The sequence below is a fragment of the Sphaeramia orbicularis genome, chromosome 7 (assembly GCF_902148855.1).
Source record: "Sphaeramia orbicularis chromosome 7, fSphaOr1.1, whole genome shotgun sequence".
Classification (NCBI taxonomy): Eukaryota; Metazoa; Chordata; class Actinopteri; order Kurtiformes; family Apogonidae; genus Sphaeramia; species Sphaeramia orbicularis.
The window spans coordinates 27,136,896-27,162,408 of record NC_043963.1 but is presented as its reverse complement, the minus strand read 5'-3'; the positions used below and the strand labels follow the sequence as shown (position 1 = coordinate 27,162,408).

Below are 25,513 nucleotides of genomic sequence, written 5' to 3'. Positions count from 1 at the left end.
TGATTACATAAAGAGTTCCAGTAACACTTTATCTATGAAGAATGAATCATATCATTTCATATGGTGAGGTAGAAAACATATTTTGTTCTAACTTAATGGGACACAGCATACATATTCTTTTTGTTTTTAGGTCTTCATAGTGAACTGCTTGTGCGCTTGTGCTGTGTAGATAAAGCAGGGGCGTTGCTTGAGACAACAGTGTGGTGTTTAACAGGCAGCTGCATTAGAACCAAAATAGCGCGTCTTTAATTTCATTGGATATTGGGTTATTTTATTGATAATTGTTTGTTTGTGATCATTAGTCTATCCTCGGTTTTATTCCACATGTAGTCATCTAATTTTGACATGTCCTTGTGCTAAACTGTCCTATCTGTGCTCTCACAGAATGTCCTGGTTCAGTGGTTTCCTAGTCGCCAGAGTGGATGACCGCAAGACTGCGTGGGGGGAGCGCAATGGCAAGAAGTCCAAACGGAAGGGAGGCTCATCTCTCTGCAACCCACGTTACATGAGCTGTCTGCGGGACCCAGATGCTATGGAGCCCCCCTCTGGAGCCCCCCTCCATCAGCACCACCGCGGAGGGGTGGCGGGGGCAGTGGGAGGTGGTGGCAACTTTGGTGTCCGTTGCGGATGGCAAGAGGACCACTATGGCAAAAGGGGAGGGGCCCCCGGAGAAGGGGTGGGGCTGAAATCGGTCGACTTGGGTTTTGAGGATGGAGAATTAAAAGGGAGGAAAGGGGGATGTAACGGAGGAAGTGGGGACATGGGTGATGAGGGTCCCAATGGCGCAGCAGGGGTGGTGACGGCTGCGGACTGCTGGCTCAGGGTGGTGCGAGTGTTCCAGTCGAAAAAATTCCAGTCTCGTAAACTGGAGCGCCTTTACCAGCGTTACTTCTTTAGGCTGAACCAGAGCTCCTTGACAATGCTAATGGGGGTCCTGGTGATCGTGTGCGGCATCATGCTGACCTTCCACTGTGTCCACGCCCCCCCTCACGTGGCCTACTCGTCAGCCCTTTCTGTGGCAATGGCCCTCTTCATGGCTCTAATGGTAGTGTGCAACCGCAACGGCTTCCACCAGGACTACATGTGGATGGTCAGTTACCTGGTGATTGGCGTCTTGGTGTCGGTACAGGTGTTCGGGGTGCTCATGGTGGCCCCTCGGAGTGCTTCAGAAGGCATCTGGTGGTCTGTGTTTTTCATCTATATCATCTACACACTGCTGCCTGTGAGGATGAGAGCGGCAGTGCTAAGTGGAGCGGTGCTGTCCGTCATACATGTGGTCACCACCTGGCAGATCAACCAGGAAGACAAGTTCCTCTGGAAACAGGTAAGAAAAGGTTCACTTTCCTTGTCATGTTTGATCGAAGTGATGCTGATGGTGAGCAGATGGGAAACTTTTGACTCCATCTCCATTTTTCAGGTTTACTATTTTAATTATTATTACCTGGATATTTTGCACTGCAGTTTTTGTTTTTCACAAATGCTGTGGTTGGTATAAAACCTATACTATATCTTTAAATTGATATAAATACTGAACATTTTACACCTTAGACTCACAAATCCTTTGGTGTGTCCATCAAATACATGTTGTGGTTCTTGAAGTAGTTAGGACTGGAGTCAACTGCTGTTCATCGTTTTTAAATAGATACAGCTACAATTACATCATTAATCATGTCATTGGTGTAAGAAGAGTGAGTGATGGTGAATGTGGAAACTTCTTCCAAGTAGTAGCTGTCTTAAGGTGGCCTGGCTCTGGTTATTACTTACGTCAGGCTAGTGTTTTACTTCACCGGCCTAGACAACATAAAACATGGTACATAATATGTAGGCAATTTGGGTCAGACATTAAATCATCTGGTCATTTTCCATCGCTTTGATCTATTTTCCGTTGGGTAACCATTGTGGATAGTACTCTGTACTTTTTTGGTAATGCGACTGTGGAGGGTCCATGTGAGCTGAAGTGATACCAAAACATGACAAACTACTCACTGGTCAGAGAGAATCACTATCAATGCAAACCCACTGTTTTAATGTATTATTTTATTATACTACACTAATTAAACGGCAGCTCTAAAAACTATGGTGGTGAGTTGAGGATATGGAAAAATTCTAACAAAGACTTGTGGAAGATGTTGTGGCAGCAGTTTCATTATGATAACCAGCTAGCTACATTGAGGGAGTATTACATCTGCACTGAAACCAAACCAAGTGCCAAGTACTGACCATGAGAATGTAGTCAGAGACAAGTAAAGTCAAATCCAATGCTACATCCTGCACTAAACATCGACAAGAGCCCAGAGAGATTTTGTTCCTCCTTTTCCAGAAAGATAGTGGATGGTGCCAGATCAATCTCCAGAGCTGGCGTGGTGCTAAGGTTCAAAGTGGGGACATAGGTCTACTATACCACTTCTAGAATGAAACTAGGAACAGTGAGAAGAGAATTATAACCTGTATGTCTGAGGAACTGGAAAAACAGGGACGAGTAATGGAAATTTCATTGAATTGTCTCACCGTGTTTGACGTCATTTAAAATGTCTTCTCATCACGTTGTTATCGATGCAATGGTATAAAACTGTGTCACTGTGTGTTTTGTCACCATGTATGTGTCACCATGTTGCATCTGTGTATTTACATGGACTCGCAGGGTTATGGGTCTTGTCGTACAGTGTGTTGTTTGTGCGTCATGCCAAGGACCTAGGGGCGTGCTGAAGGTCAGTGGGCTGAATGAAGCGCCCCGACTGGACGGCTGCGTAAGTGTGAGCTGTGGGACAGTGGGAGAATACCATGATATAAAGCAGTATCACTCAGGTCTCTGTACTCACACACAAGGGACGCCTTGTTCTTTTCTCTGAGGGTGGGGTGACGGGGGTGAGTCCGAGGGGGGGTGCCACGTTATGGTGGCTGCTTGCATTCTGTTTGACTGTAGCTGTTTTACAACTGTAGGTCTCCTCTGGGAGACGTCTGGAAAACATAATGGGAAGACCATGTCATGAAAACAATAGAGGGATATAGGCTTAATGTTCCACCACTACAACAGTGTTCTGGAGGTATTCTAGTGAAGTATGAAGGTGTCAACTACGAGGGGTACAATTTGGTAATGCTATTAAGTAAAGTACAGGACTGTTGCTGAAAAAAGCAGATTCGTGGGAACACACTAACTACTGTGTGCTCTTTAACATGCTTGATATACCATAGCACAATCCATCACAGGCCACAACATTGTTTGCCATCGTTAAGTGAATGAATGTCATGAGATAGCTGCAGCTCAGCAATGCTGTTTATTCCTAAGGTCATTTGTGTACTGTGTGACACAGTAATACAGTGTCATCAATCACCGCTTCACGCTTGTGTGCAAGTATTTCCTCTTTCACCAATAACTCATTAACCTCACTGGATTGGTAGAGATAATGATAAAGTTGTCGATGAGTGATGATGTGGGGCTCTAAAAAGATTCACATCCTCTTTTCTTAGAGGTTGAAAAGGAGTCCAGACCTGAGTTAAATTACCAAATGTCTTGTGTATTTAAATCAAAGCAATAGCCAAACAGTTAGTATTTTTATATTGATATTGGATAGATCAGTTTCTGTCACTGAACAAATACATTTTTGCTTTGTATATTTATCTACACACTGGTAAATCACCTAAAAGTGACCTCCAAACTCTTCACATTCCATGTTTCGAATGTTCCGAGTTGTCATAGCAGGAAAAGCACAGGTGTTACATGGTTCAGTTCTATTCCAAGTAAGTTTCCCAGAAAGCCATAAGAGTGTGAAGTGAGCCAGCATTCACAATCCCAGGACCATGAAGCCGAGGCAGCTAAATGGAATCCAGCCATCTTCACTATTCACACCTGCGCTTTTCCTCTTCTGATGCGTCAAACTGTTTTGGTCAAAGAGGGTCCAAGAACATCATCACAATGTGTTGTTACCTAATAAAATTAGTCAAATTCTGCTGCAGAAAGGTAGGCCAGCTGTCAGTCATTTCATACTGACATTTTGTTGGGATTCTTTTCTGTATTAAATGGAAGTGTGTGCCAGTTCAGTACAGTACACTGTCGCTTCTAACAGAGTCAGTGTAAGTGAATACTGTCTGTAGACATGCTTGTGTTTGCTATATCAATATTCCATGGTTTCATGCTCAGCTCTTGAAATTGATAGTCCTTAATCCATCTAAACCTTTCTAAACATGCGGTCCGTTTGCATGTTTCCTGAGCTGTATTGCTCTTGGCTCTGGTTAATGTGTGTGTTTTTACAGCTGGGTATAGTAGAACTGAGTGTCTGATCATAGCCTCAGTTTGAGTGATTTATTATTCTGTACATATTCGTACCATAAACTGCACTTTCTAGGAGTGTGAGCTACCTTTTTCGACCAAACACCGATCATCTTTAACATAAAGTAACGGTTTATAACGAGACATCCAGTCCAGTTGCACGGGAGCCTCTTTTCTTCATGTTTTTTTTTAATTTTTTTCCATGTCTATGATCCTTAGTCTCCTCAGCTGAAAACAATTAGTCAGAGCCATACAGTACATGCACACACACACACATACACACACACATGCAGAAGTATCCCACCCAACTACCCATGCACACATGCACCAACACCATCCCATGCTTTGTTATGGTTGACGCCCTCTGCTTTAGTCTTTATTGAATGTTTGTCAGAGTTGCTGTATGAAAAAATTGCCAATCTATTGTCTTGCCTTTATATGTGGGTGTACATTTGAGTGTGTTTTTGTGCATCTGTCCAGGATTAAACCAGGAAAAAAAAGCAGCAGTGAATCCCAGGGACAATTTATTTACATGCTACTTGTTTGTGGGCTGTAGAGAAATGTCCACTGATTTTTTTTTTTTTTTTTTGCTTCCTTCACTTCTCGAGCCTAGTTATTTGGGTTTATGGCCTCTGATAATCGGTAGTATTGTTGTGTGGATGCTGTTGACTCGAATGCTGTGAGAGGTCAAAGACTGGTTCCTAAAAATACCCAGCCCTTGGCGTTTCGGCTAACTGTTGCATCACATAGAGCGGTCTTATCAGAGTCTGCGTCACAGCAACAGGCAGGTCACCCTATCCCCCTTTTTCTCTGCAAGCACATTTATTCACATACCCTAAAACACACACATGGTGATAGGATGTCTGTACTGTATATGCACTAAAATAATTCCTCCTTTTGCCACTCTACTTGAGTAAAGTGTTACCAAATCCATTTTTGGATACTTGATCTTTGATTACGGCAAAGAAGATGGTGGGTTAAGCCCTTAAAAGCCCATTAGACAGCACAGAGGGAACATCAGGCCTCTGTGTGGACTCTGGGTCAGGATAGCGTCAATATGTTTCAGTTGTCTCCTTCTTAAGCTCCCTCTCAGTGTGTTTTGTGTTCATTAGATAAGATAAGGAAGTATAGTTTAAATAAGAATGCACTGCTCATGTAATGTGCTTAATTTATACGCAAGTCCTCACGTCAAAGTTTCCAAAAGGTTATTTACTCAATTTTCCAGTTTCCAGGATGTTATGCAGAGAATAAATGCATTTAATCGGAACGAATCTCATGCGGTATCGACTGTATCAGCTGTTACAGTTTTCCAGTGCAGGGAACTATAATAACCTCGTGTGTATCACGCACAACAAGGGAGTCCAGATCCCAGTGGAGGACGTGTCAGCCAATGATCACCTGTGCAAAGCTGCAGCGATAGAATGAGACACTCGGCATGTGGAAAAGAGAAGGCAGTGAGGCGGCGTGATCGGAGGAGAATCCGATATTCTCCCCACGCAGTCCTTCTACAGCCGTCTTGATAAATAATTTGTGTGTTTAACGCGGCAGCAGCATTTTAACGAGGATACCTGTCACATGCACACTTTGCTCACAACCAGGATGGATGCTGACTGATGGGACACACACACACACACACATACACACACACATGCAAAACACACAACAGCTTACGCAAAAGATCCCAACGGGCTGTGTCACAATGAGGATCCTGATACAGATGAATGTGATTTGATCCTTCAGTGAATACAAGAATAGATCTCTCCTTCTAAATATATTTCATGTCTTTTGAGCCTTGCTGGAAATTACTTACTTAAAGTTAGGATTACATGGTTACAGTAACACATAAATACACACAGAGACACACACATATACACGCACATACCTCTGCCGCCAATCTGTGGACCAATAAGAGCGCTGGAAAAGGATGATCAGTTTAGCATCACTTCTGAGAATGATGGAGAATAAACAGCATTGTTAAGTGTCTCCCTCAGTGCTTGTGTTCAGTAGGTCCAGCGGTTGCCATGGAAACAACTACGACTCAAGCAGCCGCCAAGACCCAGTTCAGCTTGCTGGTATACAGTTTGGTTACCTTCACTGCGAATAAAGACAAAAAAAATCAGGTCAAAATTGATTCCTGCCTTTCACTGCTTCTGGGAATCAAGAGAGCAGGGGGTTTAGGAGGAGAAAGGGGTGGGGGGGTAACGGGGGTGGGGTCGGTGCTTTCTAGACATGCTGCTGTTGCAGTGGTTTGTGTATTGTTTTCCTCCCCCCTGCTGTTGAAATCTGACAGTCCATAATTAAACATGGCGATGACAGAGGAGAGGTCATACGAGTGGAGGTGGTGGGGAGTCGACAGGATGTTGTTTGGCTGTTGTCTGGTTCAGAAAAGCTTATCTCCGGTCGGCTCGCTATGACTGTGCATGTTTGTAGCCTCACTGTGTGGAAATAGGGCAAGATAGGTTTTTAGCCTTTGAAAACTTATATTAGCTTGAATAATCAACCTTACAGAGTTGTGTTTAGGGAAATCATCATCATGAAATTGAAGACCCTGGTGCTAAAAGTACTGCAGTCGCAAAAAAAGTCTGTGAAAAATATTTATAGGGTGGACTTAGTTAAACAAATACAACATGTTTATATGCTCAACTTGAATTGTCCAAAAATGTGACTTTAGTACTTTTAGCACCAGGGTCTTCAATTGTGCCTGACAACTGTTGTACCAGTAATTAAGATGAAGAATTTGATGCCACTAGTATAGGATAGTTGTAAGTCTAATCATTTATTAGTTTTTGTTTTAGAAGATATGACTTGGGTATAGGGATGTAACGATATGAAAATGTCATATCATGGTTACTGTGACCAAAATTATCACGGTCATCATTATTATCGCGGTATTGTTGAAATTGTGCTCAAAATTTTCAAAAAGTACTTATACACACACTGAAATAATTTAATCAAGTTGTATTTTGAAAACAAAACAAAAAAAAACAAACAAACAAAAACAAATTAAATAATAGGCTCAATGTACCTTCTGTTGGCAGAAAGATTCAATTATTAACCCTTAGTGGTCTGAGCCTATTTTGTCCGTTTTTCAGTACTTTTGATTTTGCCTTTATATACTATTCAAAAAAGTACTTATACACACACTGAAATAATTTAATCAAGTTGTATTTTGAAAACAAAACAAAAAAAAAAACAAAAAAAAAACCAAACAAAAACAAATTAAATAATAGGCTTAATGTACCTTCTGTTGGCAGAAAGATTCAATTATTAACCCTTAGTGGTCTGAGCCTATTTTGTCCGTTTTTCAGTACTTTTGATTTTGCCTTTATATACTATATAAACAAATGTTTACTATACCCATGTTTGGGGTCTTTTTCTTTAGCGCAACTTTATCTATATCATCTGTTTATTATTTTTTTCACTTTAATCTACTATATCAACATAAAAGGACAGAAAACACAAAAAATATATAAAATCCAATTTGAAAAATGTGTATAATTTATTGCATAAATAACACAAAGATGCTTAATGAACCTTTTCAAAGACTTTAAAAGTGAATATTGGTTCCAAATATTAGGTATATACAATTCAAATTGTAATAAATTAAAACTGTACTCAAATATTTGACATAAAACCAGATCTTTACATAGGCGTTTTTCTCCGAAAAAGTGTGGTAATCAAACAACGGTTATCATGATAATTAGTATTTAAACGGTAATACTAACCGTCTGCAGTTTTACCGCGGTTTATCGTTATACCTGTAATCGTTACATCCCTACTTGGGTAATAACTTAAATAAGTGAGGAAAGTCCAGTAATAGTACAGTAGGTTGTTCTTGATCTATTTTTTTACCTGCATATTTTATATTATGTGCGTTTGTTTTTATTGACATCATTGTGGTTCTTTTATTATATTCTCATGCTTGTTTATAGTAGACCAGCATTACTGTAACTTTAATTATGAACTTCTGTTTTAAGGATGATGGTAAAATCTGCCCATCCCTCTCCAAAAATCCATTAAATTATCCCATAAAGACCCAAATTAACAGAATTAACAGAAAGTAAATAATATAATGTGTCTGACAATAACCCACTTTATCCATACATTCACATGTTATTTAACTCATAAAGGCCCAAACATCCACTGGCGACCAAAATTATTTACTAATGTAAACTGTTTAAAACCTGTTGATCCACTAATCTTATCAATCCATGTAAATAATTGGTGTAAAATGCAGTTTTTCATCTTTTCATGGTCATCAAATATGACCCATTTGGACGTTCAGAGGCGCCGTAGTTACCGTGGAAACACCGTCATCTTCTACAACATTGATTCACCAGTAAAACCCATGGAGTTGGATCAATGACAGTGGATGGACGCGCTGGGTTTATGTTCAGTTAATGATACAGTTTACTGAAAAAGTAATTTTTTCTTCAGTTTTCTCTGTTCCTTTAGATTTACTCTGAGTTTTCATGAACATCTAAATTAAATTTAGGAAATGAAATATAGGAAAATACATGATACACAGTGAAAAATGTAAAATACAGAGGATAATATTTTAATAAACAGCGATAAATCCCTTAAGGAAGATTAGATATAGAGGAAAATTAATTTGGGAACTGACACAAAACTAACACTGGGTCTTTATGGGTTAAAAAACAAAAAAAAACAAAAAAAAACTTTGAATGACAGCTTTCATTTTGCACATTTTACAAAGTGTACCTCCAAACTTCTGGTCACTGAATCCAAAAACATCACATCTCACACACACATACATACACACTGGGTCTTTGAATTACTGGAACACAAATAAAAAAATATATTTCTATGACTAAAATAGATGCATTATATGTCATAGTTAGTCAGGTCTTTTGGATATCAAGACATATGCACATCTAGCTAATCCTTGCCTCCATTTTGCATGTGTTACTCAGTAAACCTTTACATGCATTGTCACCATTCACATCTTGGGACTTTAAATTGCTGGAATACATTTCGGTTTCTATTTCCGTTCTGTTTTTAGCTTAGTAAAAAAAAATTACACAGGGAATATTTGACATAAATAACTGCTTGAATAAATGTACAATATGTGATTAATTTAGACTAAGATGTGTGCACATATCACTGATCATTTCATATTTTTTTTTCTTGATCTTGTGTAAAACCTTCTTAATGTAACAGGATTTAAATTGCATGTTTCACTCAGTCCACCTCTATACTCATTGTTAGTGAATCCAAAATATAACTGGACACACACTGGGTCTTTTAAAATGTGTCAAAAATGTATTTCTGTGTTTTAGGGCTTAGTGAAAAGCCTTACAGAGGGAGGGTTTGACATAAATAATAACATGAACAAGTGCACTATATATCATTGTGATTTCAGTCCATGTCCTTGTTCTAGTATAAAAACTTATGCAGCATCTTCCATTTTACATGCTTTACAAAGTACACCTCTATACTCATTGTCACTGAATCCAAAATATCACCGTACACACACTGGACCTTTGAATTGCAGCCTTTTGCGATTATATAATTGCACAGGCTGACAGTACTATTGCCATCCGACTAATTGTGCAGCTCTAGTGCCATTAAACCACAGCAGAAGAATGGGGATGCAACAAGATAACATCATTAAAAGAATGCCAGTCAATTGTGGAAAGGTTGAAAAATTATGTAGAAATACTGAAGGAAATATATGACATCTGTTGGGTTCATCCATCAGTTTGTCATTCAGGTGAACAGAGACGATTATTGCAACTATTTAAGAAATCTGCAATTTGCTCAAATAACTGTGATACGGCAATTATGTGATAACTGTGACAGGCCTAGTTGTGCTAATTATATAAAGCTAGACTTTATTTGGCTAGTTTTAAAACTGCATACAAGTGCTTCACGCTGTTCTAATGTCGACATATGTCTTTCAGTGGCTTTTTTTTTTTCAACAATAGTAGTCACGCTTAAATCTGTGTCTGTCCAGAGTATGTTAGACTTACTTGAATTGAGAAAACCTCTCCATTTTCCCCAAGCGTGCACACTTTTTATGCATATCTTGTGTTTCTTTAAACAAAAATACTGTTGTTTCTGTCTCTCAGTTTTATCATTTTCATATTCACACTCTCTCCACAGAAGTCACACCCGCCTGGTTGCCAACAGAAGTGCATGTGGTGTGTAGTTTTTCAGTGTTAGGACCCTCAGCATGTCCCTGACCATATTTACAACAATCCAACTGAGGAACAAGAACAGCACTCGGAGAGCGCAGACCTCTGCTAAGAAAGATCAGCCAGCCCCCCCCCCCCCCCCCCCCCCCCCCCCCGATCACCACCAAAATTTAATCATTTCTTCCTTGTGCCAGTGTGAACATTTCCTGAAAATTTCATGAAAATCTATCCATAACTTTTTCAGTTATCTTGCTAACAAACACACAAACATGCACGCACGCACGCACACACGCGAGGTAATAAAGGATGTGAGCATGGCTAGTATAATCAGGAACATTAGCTTTACATGACTGTTCGGGACCAGTGTTCATGTAATATGTACGCGCTTGTGTTTCAGTGTGTGATCGTCAAAAAAATACTCACTGAAAACAGAGAAGAAATAGAAAAAAAACCCCAACAAAATACATCTATTAATAGACATCTGTGTCATCAGTCATACTTTTATGTTGATACATAAGAAATGCTTTTATTCACTAAAAACAAAGACTAGACAAAGGAAAAGAGCTGACAGTGTATTCTGTGTGTTTTTCGCCTAAGAACACACATTGTAATAGGATGTATTGTGACTGGCCTCTGAATAAATTACATTTTGGGTAGCAGTTAAGTAATTATTGCACTTATACTCCATCTCCTGGTCTGACAGATCATAAATATTGCAACAATAAGATACTCATTTCCTGCTTTTGGTAATTTATTCTATGCATATTCCCCTAACATGGTTTTGACATACGGATGCACAGATTGCAAAATTCTCGGATGATACCAATACTTATGTTTAACCCATAAAGACCCAGTGTTACTTTTGTGGTCGTTCCCAAATTATTTTTTTTCTCTATATTTAACATTTCTTAAGTGATTTGTCACCATTTATTATGATATTATCTTTTGTATATTGCATTTTTCTAGTGAAAATCCAGTATTTTCCAAAATTTAATCTACTGATCATATAGATGTTCATAAAAGCTCAGATTAAAGTTGAAGGTTATTATACCAAAAAACAGAGAAAACTGTTTCATTAAAATATATTATTAGCTAAACATAAAATAAGTGTCTCCATCCACAGTCATTTATCAAATTCCATGGATTTTACTGGTGAATCAATGTTGCCGAAGATGATTGTGTTTCCACGTTCACTACGGAGCCTCTGAACGTCCAAATGGGTCATATCTGATAACCATGAAAAGATGACAAACTATATTTTACCCCAGTTTATTTTCATGTGTTGATAGGATTAATTGATCAACAGGTATTAAACAGTTTATATCAGTAGATGGTTTTGGTTGCTAATGGATGTTTGGGTCTTTATGAGTTAAAATGACATTTGTGCAGATAACTGATGGTGATACTGATGTTACTGTCTATTTCTTTGTGTTGCTTCTGTTGCCGTTTATCCCTCTCTTTGAAGACATCATCATTATAAATTTAAAAAATGTTAATATATTAAAGTCTATCAGCCTTTCATCACATTATTGTAATTAATAGGGATGTGTATTGGCAAGAATCTGGTGATATAATACAAATCACAATACTAGGATCACGATACGATATGTGACGATATATCATGTTACTGTTAAAAAGGCAATTTTTGGGTTTTTCTTTTTTAAAAATAATTATTTCCTGGAAGAATTGAATTACACCAGCAATATGCACAAATATTAAACACTTTTTTTTTTTTTTTTATCACAACAGGATCTACTGCTATATCCCAAAATGTTCCTGTGTTCAAACTTAAATTGTTTTACAGATATTACCGTTTAAGATCACGTTCAAATGTTCTAATTCTATCAGTTCAGAACTAACATCAGAACATTATTTTTGTCCCAACAAAAGAACTAACATCTGCCTGTCAGACTGTAAAAAGTGCTTTTAGGATGCTTCAAATAACCATTATTTAATAAAACAGTGTTAAATAATAATAAATAAGATATAAACAATAAAGAAAACCAAAAAACAAAAATGAACCTCCGTCATATCTTCATTTGAATAAATACCTGAAAATATCGATACAGTGCTTTTTAATATCGATACAGTATTGTGACATGAAATATCGCGATTGTATTGCAGAACCGATATTTTCTAACACCCCTAGTAATTAATTTGGACAGATTCATGATCAAAAGCATCAGCAAATATCATTTGATACAGATGAGTGACAGTTCAGTGGTACAGACTGATATACAGACTAATAGTTTCAGATGACATGGACTTTATTTATTCCTTAAGTGAAATCCAATCGCCCTTTAGCTCAGAATAGTCATAGTTGTAAGTAGAATTATACAAAGTAAGTCTCGTCCAAGCAGATGTTTAATTCAAGCATTTATTCTATCCACCATCGACTAAGTGGGGACTTTTTTATAATGTTCATTTATTTGTTATCTATTATTTGAGGCTGAGTGAGTCTCAAGTCTATGTTATTGTCATCTGTCTGCATAGTGATTAATTGGGATAAATGAAATAGTTGTATGTGCCTGTGCTTACATTTTAACAGCAAATAATATAAATGGTGTATAAAACCTTACATATGTTTGTCAGTAATAGCGTTGAAGTAGACTTACTGTTTCCTTAACTGCAGAGAACTACTAACTAGATTATAAACAATTGGAAAGCGGAGTATCCTCATGTAGTGATGAAAGATTAATTTATTAAAGTCGTGTGTTTAAATGTGTAAATGTCACAGCTTTGTTTCATTGATAAAATTTTGGAATAGGATAGGAATGGCTCCAAACAGTGTGATTGATTGACAATTAGAAATCGCAAGTTTGCATAAATGACGAGCCTGAGCTGGTGGTGATTCTGTAAAAAAAAAAAAAAACACATTTGTTGTTGTATGTAAAGTTGTGTGTGTGTGTGTGTGTGTGTGTGTGCGCATCTGAGCGAGCTGATGAGCGTTCACCTCCAGACTGTGCATAGACCACCCGGCCTCAGTGAGCAGGCGGGGGTTGACTCTTTATCTGTTGATGTGGTTCTGGTCATTTCAGATAAGGGCAATGAGAGCCGTGTGTAGACATGAGGCTGGGGCTGAGTACACAAACCAAGCAGCTGCCTGGCACTGCACACATACACAGACTCTTTCACAAAGGCTAAGTGACAGCGAGGGACTGGACACGGGGAGGCAGCGGGGAAAAAAAAATATAACTGAAATGAAAGAATATGGAAATAAATAACGGACGCTTTCAAGGAAAGATAAGGGCCAACCTATGGGAGAGACTCTTATTTTTTTGTCGTGAGGAAAAAGCTCTGTCTTTGTGATGGGGATGCCAGAGTGTGTTTTACAGAGCCTGATCTAACACAGATGTTCTAAGGAGTTCCAGATGCTCCTAAAAGGCCAATGAGCTCTGGCTGTACTCTAACTGGCCCCGTTTCAACAACAATATCCCATCAGTCATTGCTCCCTCAGGGAAATGGTCTTATAAATTTAGCGTCTTGTTCTCCACATTTTTTTTTTATTTTTTTTTTTTTAGCACTGTCCACTAAATGATTTTTTTCCATGTCCGCATAAAATATTGCACTCTGTGGATTAAGGTGAACTCAGTAGTCCATAAAACTTTATTTGAAATTAAGCTGTCTTGAAATTATAAGTTGATTAATTGACTCGCCGAGGACTCGGAGATGTGGTTTATTTATTTTTTTCAACATTTTATGATTGAAGTGATTAAAAAGATTCATAGTGAAAGTAATTGGCGGTTGTAGCTCCAAAGATAAGCAGGTAAATACAGTATGTTCTGACTGTGCTACTGCTTTATAATGAGCCTGTAAGACAAAGTCATCAGCCCACTGCTACACACACACACACACACACACACACACACATACACACACAACCCCTCAACGTCAAGCTGGTCTCCATGCTGCACCCTCTCTGAACCTGGGTGGGGGTATTGCAGGTCTTTCGAGGGAGGATGTGGAATGTGGGTGATAGTTGCTAAGTGAAAGCTGCACTGCCATCTCTGAAAATTCACAGTCTCTGTGGGTGTGAGTCTCGGGCCAACACTAAGCAGAACCTTTCACAAGGCTGAGAAAGAAGCACGAGCAGAGAGAGAATGATAAAGACATCTCGCCTCATCTCTCATCACATCTCCATATTTCATGTATAAGAGACCCAGAGTGATTTCAGGTTTCAAATCAGCCCTTTAACGTCAACGTGAAGCCAAGAAAGTGAACATAAGACCTGCGCGTTATAGCCACACCTTGTTTTTGCATGTCTTCATTATCTAAACTGTCAAAGCACAATACATTTGCGTGCAGTTGTAAAGAGATTTATCGAGTAAAATATACTGCGACACAGACATGCACTTCTCATGTCTTCCTCTCAAGAGCTTTTACCCTGTAACGATATTTTTCATCATTTAATCTTAGTAATGTGTAATTCAGTTATGGGTCAGCCCCTCACAAGGTCCTCCTGAACAAAACTGAATTGAAATGAAGTGAACTACAGTACTTTACTCTTGCTCCACTGAGGATACATGTTTATTTCTCAGTCTCTTTTCTTCAGATAGAGCAAGAAAATATGGGAAATATGTGCAAACTATAAGAAAACAACCCAAATAATCAGAACTAAATGACTTCCACAGTCAGTATTTAGTATTTTAACAACAAGGAGTCACCTGATCAGTAAAAAACCTTTAATACATAAGGCATGTGTTGAATTAAATCTTGGATGAAAGACTCAGATAAGGTCCGCACAACCTGTGAGCTCCCAAAAAATATTTATTCCCCACAAGTAGTGACGTTTCGGACCACAACCCATCATCAGACATGGGACTGATCATGACACACAGTTGTTTAAATATAGATTACTAACTGCGATATCACGTGACATGCGATGCACAATATCTCATGTTATCAGTAACTTTAATATAAGTAGAGGTGTAAGAAAATATAGTTTCTGCAATATTTCGTGATATTTCATTTCACAATACTGTATCGATATTAAAAAGTACTGTATCAATATTTTCAGGTATTTATTCAAATGCAGATATTGTGGAGGTTCATTTTTGTTTTACTTTTTGTTTATATTTTATTTATTATTATTTAACACTGTTTTATTAAATAATGTTAGTTCCTTTGTTGGGATTGCACAAAAATAAGGTTATAATGTTAGTTATGAACTAATAGAATATGAACATTTGAACAGGCTCTTAATTTGTAATGTCTGTAAAACATAATTTAAGTTTTAACACAGGAAAATTTTGTAATATAGCATTAGATCCTGTTCTGATCAAATAAAAATGTGTTTAGTATTTGTGGATATTTCTGGTGTAATTCAATTCTTCAAGGAAATAATTATAAAGAAAAAAAAAGAAGCAAACAAGAAATTGCCTTTTTAACAGTATCATGATATATCGTGATATATCGTTTCGTGATCCTAGTCTTGTGATTTATATCGTATCGCCAGATTCTTGCCAATACACACCCCTAAGTATAAGTGTCTTTAACCATATAGTAATCCATACAAATCAAATTTCTTAAGTTAATATATATACATTGATCAAGTTACTTTAAATTAAAGCAAATTCATACTAGTCCAATGATCAAGTTTCTTTAAATTCATACGAGTTCATTTGTACGAGTTCGTCGAATGAAATCTGACATAAAACACCAGAAGACTAGCGGAGCAGATCTCGTATTGTCAGAACATACGAGTTAAAGGCATATCAAATGCAAAAAGAGGTCACACTAAATAGTAGATGCTTGGGTTTGTAGAAGCCTAATGTTGTACATTTTTCCTGTATGTCCAGGAAGAAGATGACATTGCATTTGTGTGATCAGTATTTGTGGTGGTCTTTACTAAAACAACATTCATAGTGGTGTCCTGAGACTTCTGCACAGCACTGCGCTTAGTCTACTTTTCATGTACAAAAAGATTATTCTTTGTTGTGCATTTGCAGAGATATATTAAAAAAGAGAACATTAGAGAAAAGCTTATCATATAACATACACACAAATGCAGCACGGTACAATAGAACATTAGAAGACATTTAAATAAAACCATAATCTCACACAGTTTCAGGTTGGGTTGGGTGGTGAAATGTTACAGTAGTGGTACCATGTGTCAGGGGAGCATCAGACATCTCGGTTTTGTGCGTCTGTGTGTAGGTTTGGGTTACGGGATGCTAGAAATGTGTCCGTCACTGGAGATTTCAATGTGGTAAACACTGTAGAAGCTAGTGTGTTTGGTGTATATTTGGAACAATCAGGGCTGGGCTCTCACATAATTTTTTGAATTTGTTTGGGTTTTGTGATGTGGGCAGCAGGACTTAAAACCAACTAAAGCCAATAAAATCTGAAAACATTGGTCTAATTTGTACTAAAGCTGGAGTTGTATGATCACCAGACGTTTCCAGTTAGTTTTACTGTTGCTTTTAACTCAAATGGTGCCTCATATATAGGGCTGTGTATTGGCAAGAATCTGGCGATACGATACAAATCACAATACTAGGATCACAATACGATATATCACGATATATCATGATACTGTTAAAAAGGCAATTTTTTTGGTTTGTTTCTTTTTTTAAAATTATTATTTCCTTGAAGAATTGAATTACACCAGAAATATGTACAAATACAAAACACATTTTTATTTGATCAGAAACAGGATCTAATGCTATATCACAAAATGTTCCTGTGTTAAAACTTAAATTATGTTTTACAGACATTACAGTTTATGATCCTGTTCAAATGTTCATATTCTATTAGTTCATAACTAATTTTTGTTGCTTATTTTTGTGCAATCCCAACAAAGGAACTAATATTATTTAATAAAAGAGAGTTAAATAATAATAAACAAAATATAAACAAAAAAGAAAAACCAAAAAAACTAAAATGAACCTCCACAATATCTGCATTTTAATAAATACCTGAAAAATATCGATGCTGTATTTTTAAATATCGATACAGTATTGTAAAATATAATATCACGATGTACTGGTGTACCGATATTTTCTTACACCCCTACTCATATACAGCATTTGTTTTTAGTTATATATCGAAGCTTAAAAAAGAACATCAAAATAATCTAACATGATGAATTGATGTGATGAAATGTATGATTTAAAATTACATATACAGTGACAGAACCTTATCACGCACCTCTATTTGCGTGCACACACAGACACAGTGTCTTGTGACCGGTGTCTGGGTGCCGGGTGTCACTGAGTATTGTTAAGTGGGATGGAGAGCAGGATTAAAGCAGGGCAGGTCACTTGCTGCTGCGTGGTTGGAACCTACTGCAAAAGGAGAAAAGGAAAAAAAAACGACATGTGAGTTTGCCAAGCCATGCTTCAGTTAAATGTAAACTGTAGCTGTTACACCTACGTGTCTGTTATGGAAAATGTTCATTAGTTCATGTGTTTGTTTCTGCTGGTCCTTTTAACTATCATTTAATGAATTTTTTCCTGATACATTTTACTGGTGTCTGTCTCATTTCATTGGTGTCTGAATGTCTCATTTGTCCACATACTCACCAGGGCTCTTTTCCTTTTCTAATAAAACTCTTTCGCAGTTTGAAAAAGAGCCTGATGGCCTTAAAAGTCAATGTTTATAGAGTCACTATCAGGACCACAGACTTCCTGCTAAAGTAAGTGGCTGCTGTGCTAAATCTATCATAAAGGAGGAGAAAAATTATAAATAAAGTTTCTGGATATTCCATTAGCTGTCCTCTCATGCTGGCCTGCTCATCTAACGCGTTAGACAGTAGCTTCAAAGAGCTTTCATTAACTGAGTGTTGGAATCCAAAGGGAAGGTGTAGTGTTTACTGACGACGTGCAAATGGATAGCATTGTTACTTTTACAGCTTGTTTGTTTTGACACTGAATATCTAGAATATGCCTCATTTATGTAACTCAAAGATTAAAAAAGTTCATTTGTATCGTGATGGGTTTTCAGATGTGGTAACAGAGGCTTGAGATCAACACTGGTTTTCTGAATTATTTCATTTCTGCTCAATCCCAGTTTGATTCAGTATTAGTTTTGTTAGGAATATTACAATAACAATAACAATGTTACTCATATCTTGCTATGAACTGTGCGTTATTACTCAGACATAATCAAAAGCATCAAGGTTTTCACTAAATTTGATCATAAAGCAACTACATTAATGCACTTTTTATTTAACACATCAAATACCAATAAGTGTGTTCTTTAGTGCAGGTGTGACTAATAGATGTATTGGAAAAAAAGACCTTTGCATTTTATTAATTAACATCACATTATTCAAATGAGTTTTTAAACCCAGCTTTATAAATAATTATTAGATACTAATATATAAGGAGGAAAAGGACTTGTTAATGTACAACCATAACGTATTTTGATAAATATAGGAATAATAATATAGTTAAATAAAGGTTGTGAATGTGATGTATAAAAGTGATTTCATGATAATTCAATTAACTGAACACACAAACACACAATGTATTGTTTTTAACCATATGAAAACATTTTATTTTTCCTAAAATATAAGAAAAATGTCAGTTATGAACCCCTCCAAATCTGTTTTTTTGGCTTTGTCATTGATTTAACTCTGCATCCTCCCAGCATCATGTTGATCGTTTGTTGCTTAAGCCTTTGAATTCTCCTTAAGATCCCTGTTTGGTAGGATTTATTTGTGGCAGAATATATTTTTAATCTATGTTGTGCTGAATAGCCAGTATTACTGCTGTTTTGCCTGTCCTGCCTAGGTCAGAGCAGCGCTTACATAATGCCATTTTGATATCCAGGGATTAGGCCAAGGTCCTCTCCACAGACTGGCCGGCTGGCTGCTTCCATAATGTCAACCCTGGGGATATGACGACTACTTTAACAGCAAAAAACAAAAACAAAACAAAAAAAAAAAAAAAAACAACTATGTGATGTCTCCTGTGATGATGATTCGGATTACATTATATATTGTTGACACTGCAGACTAAACATAGGCAATATTTGTAATGGATTTGTCAGGTAGTGAGGATTACATGGTGCAGGACCAAAGCAGCAAAATAGAGGAGGACAGGGTGAGGTAATAAGTGATGAGTTTAGATAAATGAGTATTCTGCTGAGCACTGAGGGGATGAGCAGCTGCCCTGTCCTTGCAGTGGGAGCGTGGCAGACACAGGTAGCAGGTAAATGCTGCCAAGCGGAGCTCCTAAAGAGGTGGAGTGCTGTTACGTAAACACACAGCCTTACTGTGTACTCTGTAAACCCACTAGCCCTTGCCCTCTTGAGAAAAGCAAGCAATTAGTTTGAGCCTGTGAGCTCAGATACATGGAGTGTGATACACATGCCGTGAGAATCTCAACAGATAAATTCGAACAGTAGCTCATTACATATCGAGAGAAAACCCATATCCACTTAAAAGTCTTGATTGTGCACATACAGGCAGCCGGGAGGCGTTCGTCTGCAAACACACATCGTGCTGCAGGTTTCACTTTTGTCTCATGCCTGTTTTTGCTTGAACAGTGAGAGTAATGTAAACAGAGCTGAGCGCTCTGAGCCATCTGCCTAATGTCACTGTGGCCCATATCTGTCCCGCTCTCCGTCTCAGTCTGTCTCTCTTTTCTTTCTCTGTGGATCTCACTCACTCAAACTCTTCTCTCTCTTGTCATCCTCACGTTGACTTTTCCCTTCCTCATCCTGCTTTGAATCTTGTCATTTCCTTCCTAACCTCAACATGATCTGTCAGTCTTCAGTTTTGAGCTGGTTTTCTTCTTCTTTTTTTTTTTTTTTTTTTTTACCTCACCCCTTTTTTTGTTGTCTTTTGTGTGTCTGATACTGTAAACAGTGTTACTTTTATACACTATTGTTACTCACATGCATCTATCTCAGCCTCATTATTTTATTTCTCTCCTTATCTTTTGTATACTCATCTGCTTATCGGAAAGCTCTCCTAAAACAGCAGAAAGGCTCTAGTTGCGTTTCATTTTTAACACTGTCGTGACTAGGGATGTAACGATTACCGGTATAACGATAAACTGCGGTAAAATTGCAGACGCTTAGTATTACCATTTAAATTCTAATTATCATGATAACCATGTTTGATTACCGCACTTTTAGGGGAAAAAACCCTATGTAAAGATCTGCTTTTATGTCAAATATTTGAGTATAGTTTTAATTTATAACAATTTTAATTGTATATACCTAATATTTGGAACCAATATTCACTTTTAAAGTCTTTGAAAAGATTTGTTAAGCATCTTTGTGTTATTTATGCAATAAATTATATACATTTTTCAAATTGGATTTTATATTTTTTTTTGTGTTTTTTGTCCTTTTATGTTTTTATCGTAGGTTAAAGTGAAAAAATAATAGACAGATGATACAGATAAAGTTATGCTGAAAAAAAAGATCCCAACATGGGTATAGTAAACATTTGTTTATGTAGTATATAAAAGCAAAATCAAAAGTACTGAAAAACAGACAAAATAGGCTCAGATCACTAAAGGTTAATATTTGAATGTTTCTGCCAACAGAAGGTACATTGTCACTATTATTTTATTTGGTTTTTTTGTTTTGTTTTGTTTTGTTGTTTTTTTTCAAATTACAACTTGGTTAAATTGTGTGTGTGTATTAGTACTTTTTGAACATTTTGAACACAATTTCAACAATACCGCAATAATAATGATAACCATGATAATTTTGGTCACAATAACCGTGATATGAAATTTTCATACCGTTACATCCCTAGTCATGACTTTACATAACACATACTCTAAATGTATCATGCCTTCTCACTGTTCTTCCTTATCTATATTATAAAAGCCAAGTGGCCCGTGTGTGTGTGTGTGTGTGTGTGTCTGCTTTATAACTGATAAACTGAACAGAGCTCGCCTGTGCATTTTGGAGTACTTATGTATTTTGGGGCAAGGATCGGAGAGGTGAAAACAGCTTATTGATATGACCAATACTTTTGGAGTTATTAGTTGTTTTGAAAATTACAGTGGGCTTACTGGTGGCCCGTGAAGGAGCCCATTCACCGCCACAAATTGGGAGTGGGCTGGATTTGGATCAACGAAACGACAGACAGAAGAACTGGGTGTGGTTGTGATCACACACTAACAAGGTGGATCTGGTTCCTGCTGTTCCCCAGTTCCACTCCGCCAGTCCCCAGTCAGACCTGGCCTGTTAACGTCCCCCTCCGGATACGCCCCACCCCCACCCCCACCCTCACCATAACATGGTGACAGACCGTTCTGCGCAGACTCCGATCAGACGGACCATAATTCAGTGGATCCGGACACAGGACAGCAGTGACTCGCAATAAACCGTCATGTTCAGTCCCGTGTAAAAGTCTCTGGTCCACGTTGATGTCAATACAAAACAACACATACTTCTTCCTAATCTGTGTGTTACACCTGTAAACTTAGTCAAGTCCTCAAGTAATGTGAATGCGATGAAGTCATACAGTAATGAAGGAAAGCCCTTTCAAAGAAATATAGAAGGTAACTATGAATCAAGGTTATTATCGTTAATGAAAACTAACGAAATGACGAAAACTAGAATTGAAAAAAACATTTTCGTTAACTGAAATAAATAAAAACTATAATTAAAAGAAAAAAAACGATAACTAACTGAAACTGTATTGTGTGCTTACAAAACTAACTAAAACATATAAAAATTATGGATAAAATTCCCTTCGTTTTCGTCTTTGCCAGCGTCGGATTGATACAAAAGCAATTTATTTCGCTCTAGCAATTTTAGCTAGCGGCACCATATGGTACTTCACGGTCCGTCACTTCTCGTCACTTGTCGTTTAGTTTTCTTCTTGTCCCCACTCTACCTGGAAACATGGAGACTAAAGTTGGGAGGAAGCACAGTCCCGTATGAGATTTATTTGAATACAACGGCGAAGAAGATAAAAGATATGAAAAAACTAAAATTAATACTAAAACTAAGCATTTAGAAAAAATGAAAACCAATAAAAACTAAAAAACCTGCTCTAAAAACTAATTAAAATTAACTGAATTAGAGAAAAAAAGTCAAAACTAAATAAAAGTAAACTATAATGAAAAATCCAAAACTATTATAACTTTGCTATGAATGCATTCTGAATGCATGCAATTCTTTTCTGTTACTTTTGATTTCAATCCACAACAAAATGAGGGCCATTATATTTTAAAAGCCAAGTGGCCTCTGTGTGTGTGTGTGTGTGTGTGTGTGTGTGTGTGTGTGCATGTGTGTGTGTGCGTGTGTGTGTGTGTGTGTGTTTGGGGATTCACACAAAATCCAAAAAGAACTGACTGCTGTAGTTTGGCATACTTATGTATGTTTGGTCAAGGAAGAGAAAAGGGCAAGTTGATAGGGCCAATATTTTGGGAGATACTAGTAATTTTGGAATACAGCAGCCTTACAATCCTGTTACTATGGCCAGAACGCTTTGGCGGTGACTGCTGGACAAATGCAGTACAGCATGCACGAACACACAACAGCATAAAAACTACCACATCTAAAACCTTGTGAATCCCCACGGGTCAACGCGCTAGTGATTATTAAGATTATTAATAGTGACTGGATGAAAGTCATTATGGGACAGTAAAATACAATGGCAGGATATCCACAAGACAAACAAGGTTATGAGTGTAATAGTGGAACAGTGGAATATAAAGTGAAAAATGTCTGTAAAAGCTACATTTTAACAGATTTCATTCACACTGAAAGAAACAAACATTTTCTGCTGCAGTGATTTTCATCATTGTCCCAGTTAAGGCGTTTTCTTTCTGGAAAATGAGTTTCATGAATTGTACTTGTTTATTTAAAAATAGTTATCCATCTAATAAAAATATGTACATTTAATGAAAATACTACACTGTTTCTACTTAATAGACAGATATAAATTAGAACTTTATCTCTAGTATTTCACTTAAATGTAAGCCATAGGTTGTTCTCATCACAATACAATGATTCTGAATTAATAATCAACTAACTATAACATGAATTAAGATCTCCTTTCTTAAATTGTGTTCTTTTCATTTTGATACTTCTTTTTTGTGTTAACACCTCAATATTAATAAAGAAAGCACAAAATAAAACTAGATGGAACATTTAGTGGGATATAGTAGTTGATATTGATAATTATTGCGATAAATGTGAAATTATTGTTTCTTTTCACTAAGTAAAATTTATAAATTAAATTTTTTTAGTCTAATTTTGACTAATTTATTAATTTTTTTGTTTGTTTATTTTTTCTTTTTTTGTGTCTAGAGTGAAAGTTGGAGAAATCAGATGATTATTTGTGGTTTTAAACTCTGAACTTAACAATCATTTGAAACAATGATAACAATATATTGACTTATTGTTGTACGGAAATATTTGTGCAGCATGAATATCAAAAAAATTAAATATTCTTTTTAACTTGACAGTTCAAACAAAATAAACCCCCAAAACCAAATATATGTGTGTATTGTGATAATGGAAATATATAACATATAAATATATCATGATAATCGTCGTTATAATTTTATTTTTCATACCTATTTGGATATTTTTGGAACTGATACCTATTATTTGCCTAAAACAGGTCAAACAATCTCATGTACTGATCCAAAAGAGGAAGAAAAATGTCACAATGATGCAGAGTGACTGTACATCATGACTTCGTGGTGACACTGACAGGATCATTGGCCTTTTGTGTATTTCCTTTTCTACCCAGGAGATGTCAGTGTGTAATTTGTCTTCTCATAAGATGAACACTTGATGACTATACCTAGAAAAGAAAATCTAAAATAAGATGTAGAATAAGATGGTAAAACCTGTTTGAATTAGGGCATAAATCTAGACCCAAACCCCTTTTTTTCTTTTTACCTCTGTTGGTGTTTGACATGACGTGTCATCACTGAGCTTCCTTTTAGTGTCCAAATGTAACCTCTGGAGTGACTGTATTTTAATATTGTAAACAACAGCAGATGTTTTGAGGAAGTGGCCCTATGATAGGTCAACTGCTATTCCCACGATGCATTTAAGGACAGTACAGGGCACTGGAGGTTATCCCATCACATTAAGCACAATAAACTACCAACAAGTCTCAACAAATAGCAGACCAGCATACTATTAAAATTATTAGTGGACTGTGGAGTAGCTACACAGACAACTGATCCCACAAACAAGACTATTTCCTGTCAGAGGAAGTGTGTATATGTGTGTGTGTGGGTCTAAGTGTGTTGTAGTGTATGACAAAGCAAAAATTAACGAGTAGGGAAATACATTGTATGTTGTTTTTCCCATGTTAGAATGTTATCAATGTCCAATATTTATCACGTTTGTTGCAAATATTTGGATTCGGGTGAACGTGTGTCTGTGCTTTTCATTACATCAGCTGATTTACAACTGAATGCATCTTCTGAATGTCTTCTTTTTCCATGAACGTGTTGTACTGCACATACAGGATGTCTGATTCTCAAGAGAGGGTTAGAGACCAGAAATGTTTGCCGAGAAGTAAACAACAATGAAATCCACGCTACTACTGTAATAATTTAGTCTGCAATGAACGTCTGTCTCCGGTTAATGTTTTTATATTAACTTTAATGTCAGAATTTCCCGAAAGTGAAGCAGCTGAGACACATTTAAGTCCTAGCTCTATACCCCAATCTGCATCTTTGTCACTTTAACTGCCAATGAAACCAATTTTACTATGATTTGCAGTCAAAACAACATGCTTTAACTTTAACACAATCGTGTGTCAATCTTTAAAGCACAAGTTTCCATTAACCCTTAAAGACATAGAACTATTTTTGTGGCAACTTCCATATGAATTTTTCTCTACATTTAACCTTTCCTAAGTTATTTATCACTATTAATCATGCTATCCTCTTGAATTTTCAGTGCCGAGCAAGTATTTTCCCATATTTAACCCATAAAGACCCAGTGTGACTTTTGCAGCAGTTCCAGAATGAATTTTTCTCTCTATTTAACCATTTTTTTAATTGATTTATTTCAAATATGGAAATGGTACAAGCTTCCCGATTGCTACTAATTGACTTCGTTGCACAACATAATATAGAAATGAAAATTCAAGGAAGCAAAAATAATAATACACACAAAAAGAGAAAAAGAGTCATATTCG

General features: G+C 36.9%; 1 protein-coding gene across 3 annotated transcripts in view; it reads left to right on the top strand.

Annotated features, from left to right (window-relative positions):
• The window catches only part of adcy6a (adenylate cyclase 6a), a 54,659-nt gene that overhangs the window by 3,846 nt on the left and 25,300 nt on the right, over positions 1-25,513 (top strand). For all 3 annotated transcript variants that reach the window (XM_030138755.1, XM_030138754.1, XM_030138756.1), the window contains exon 3: positions 385-1,324. In XM_030138755.1, coding sequence (XP_029994615.1) covers positions 385-1,324 — 940 coding nt within the window. The remainder of the gene's footprint in view (positions 1-384; positions 1,325-25,513) is intronic.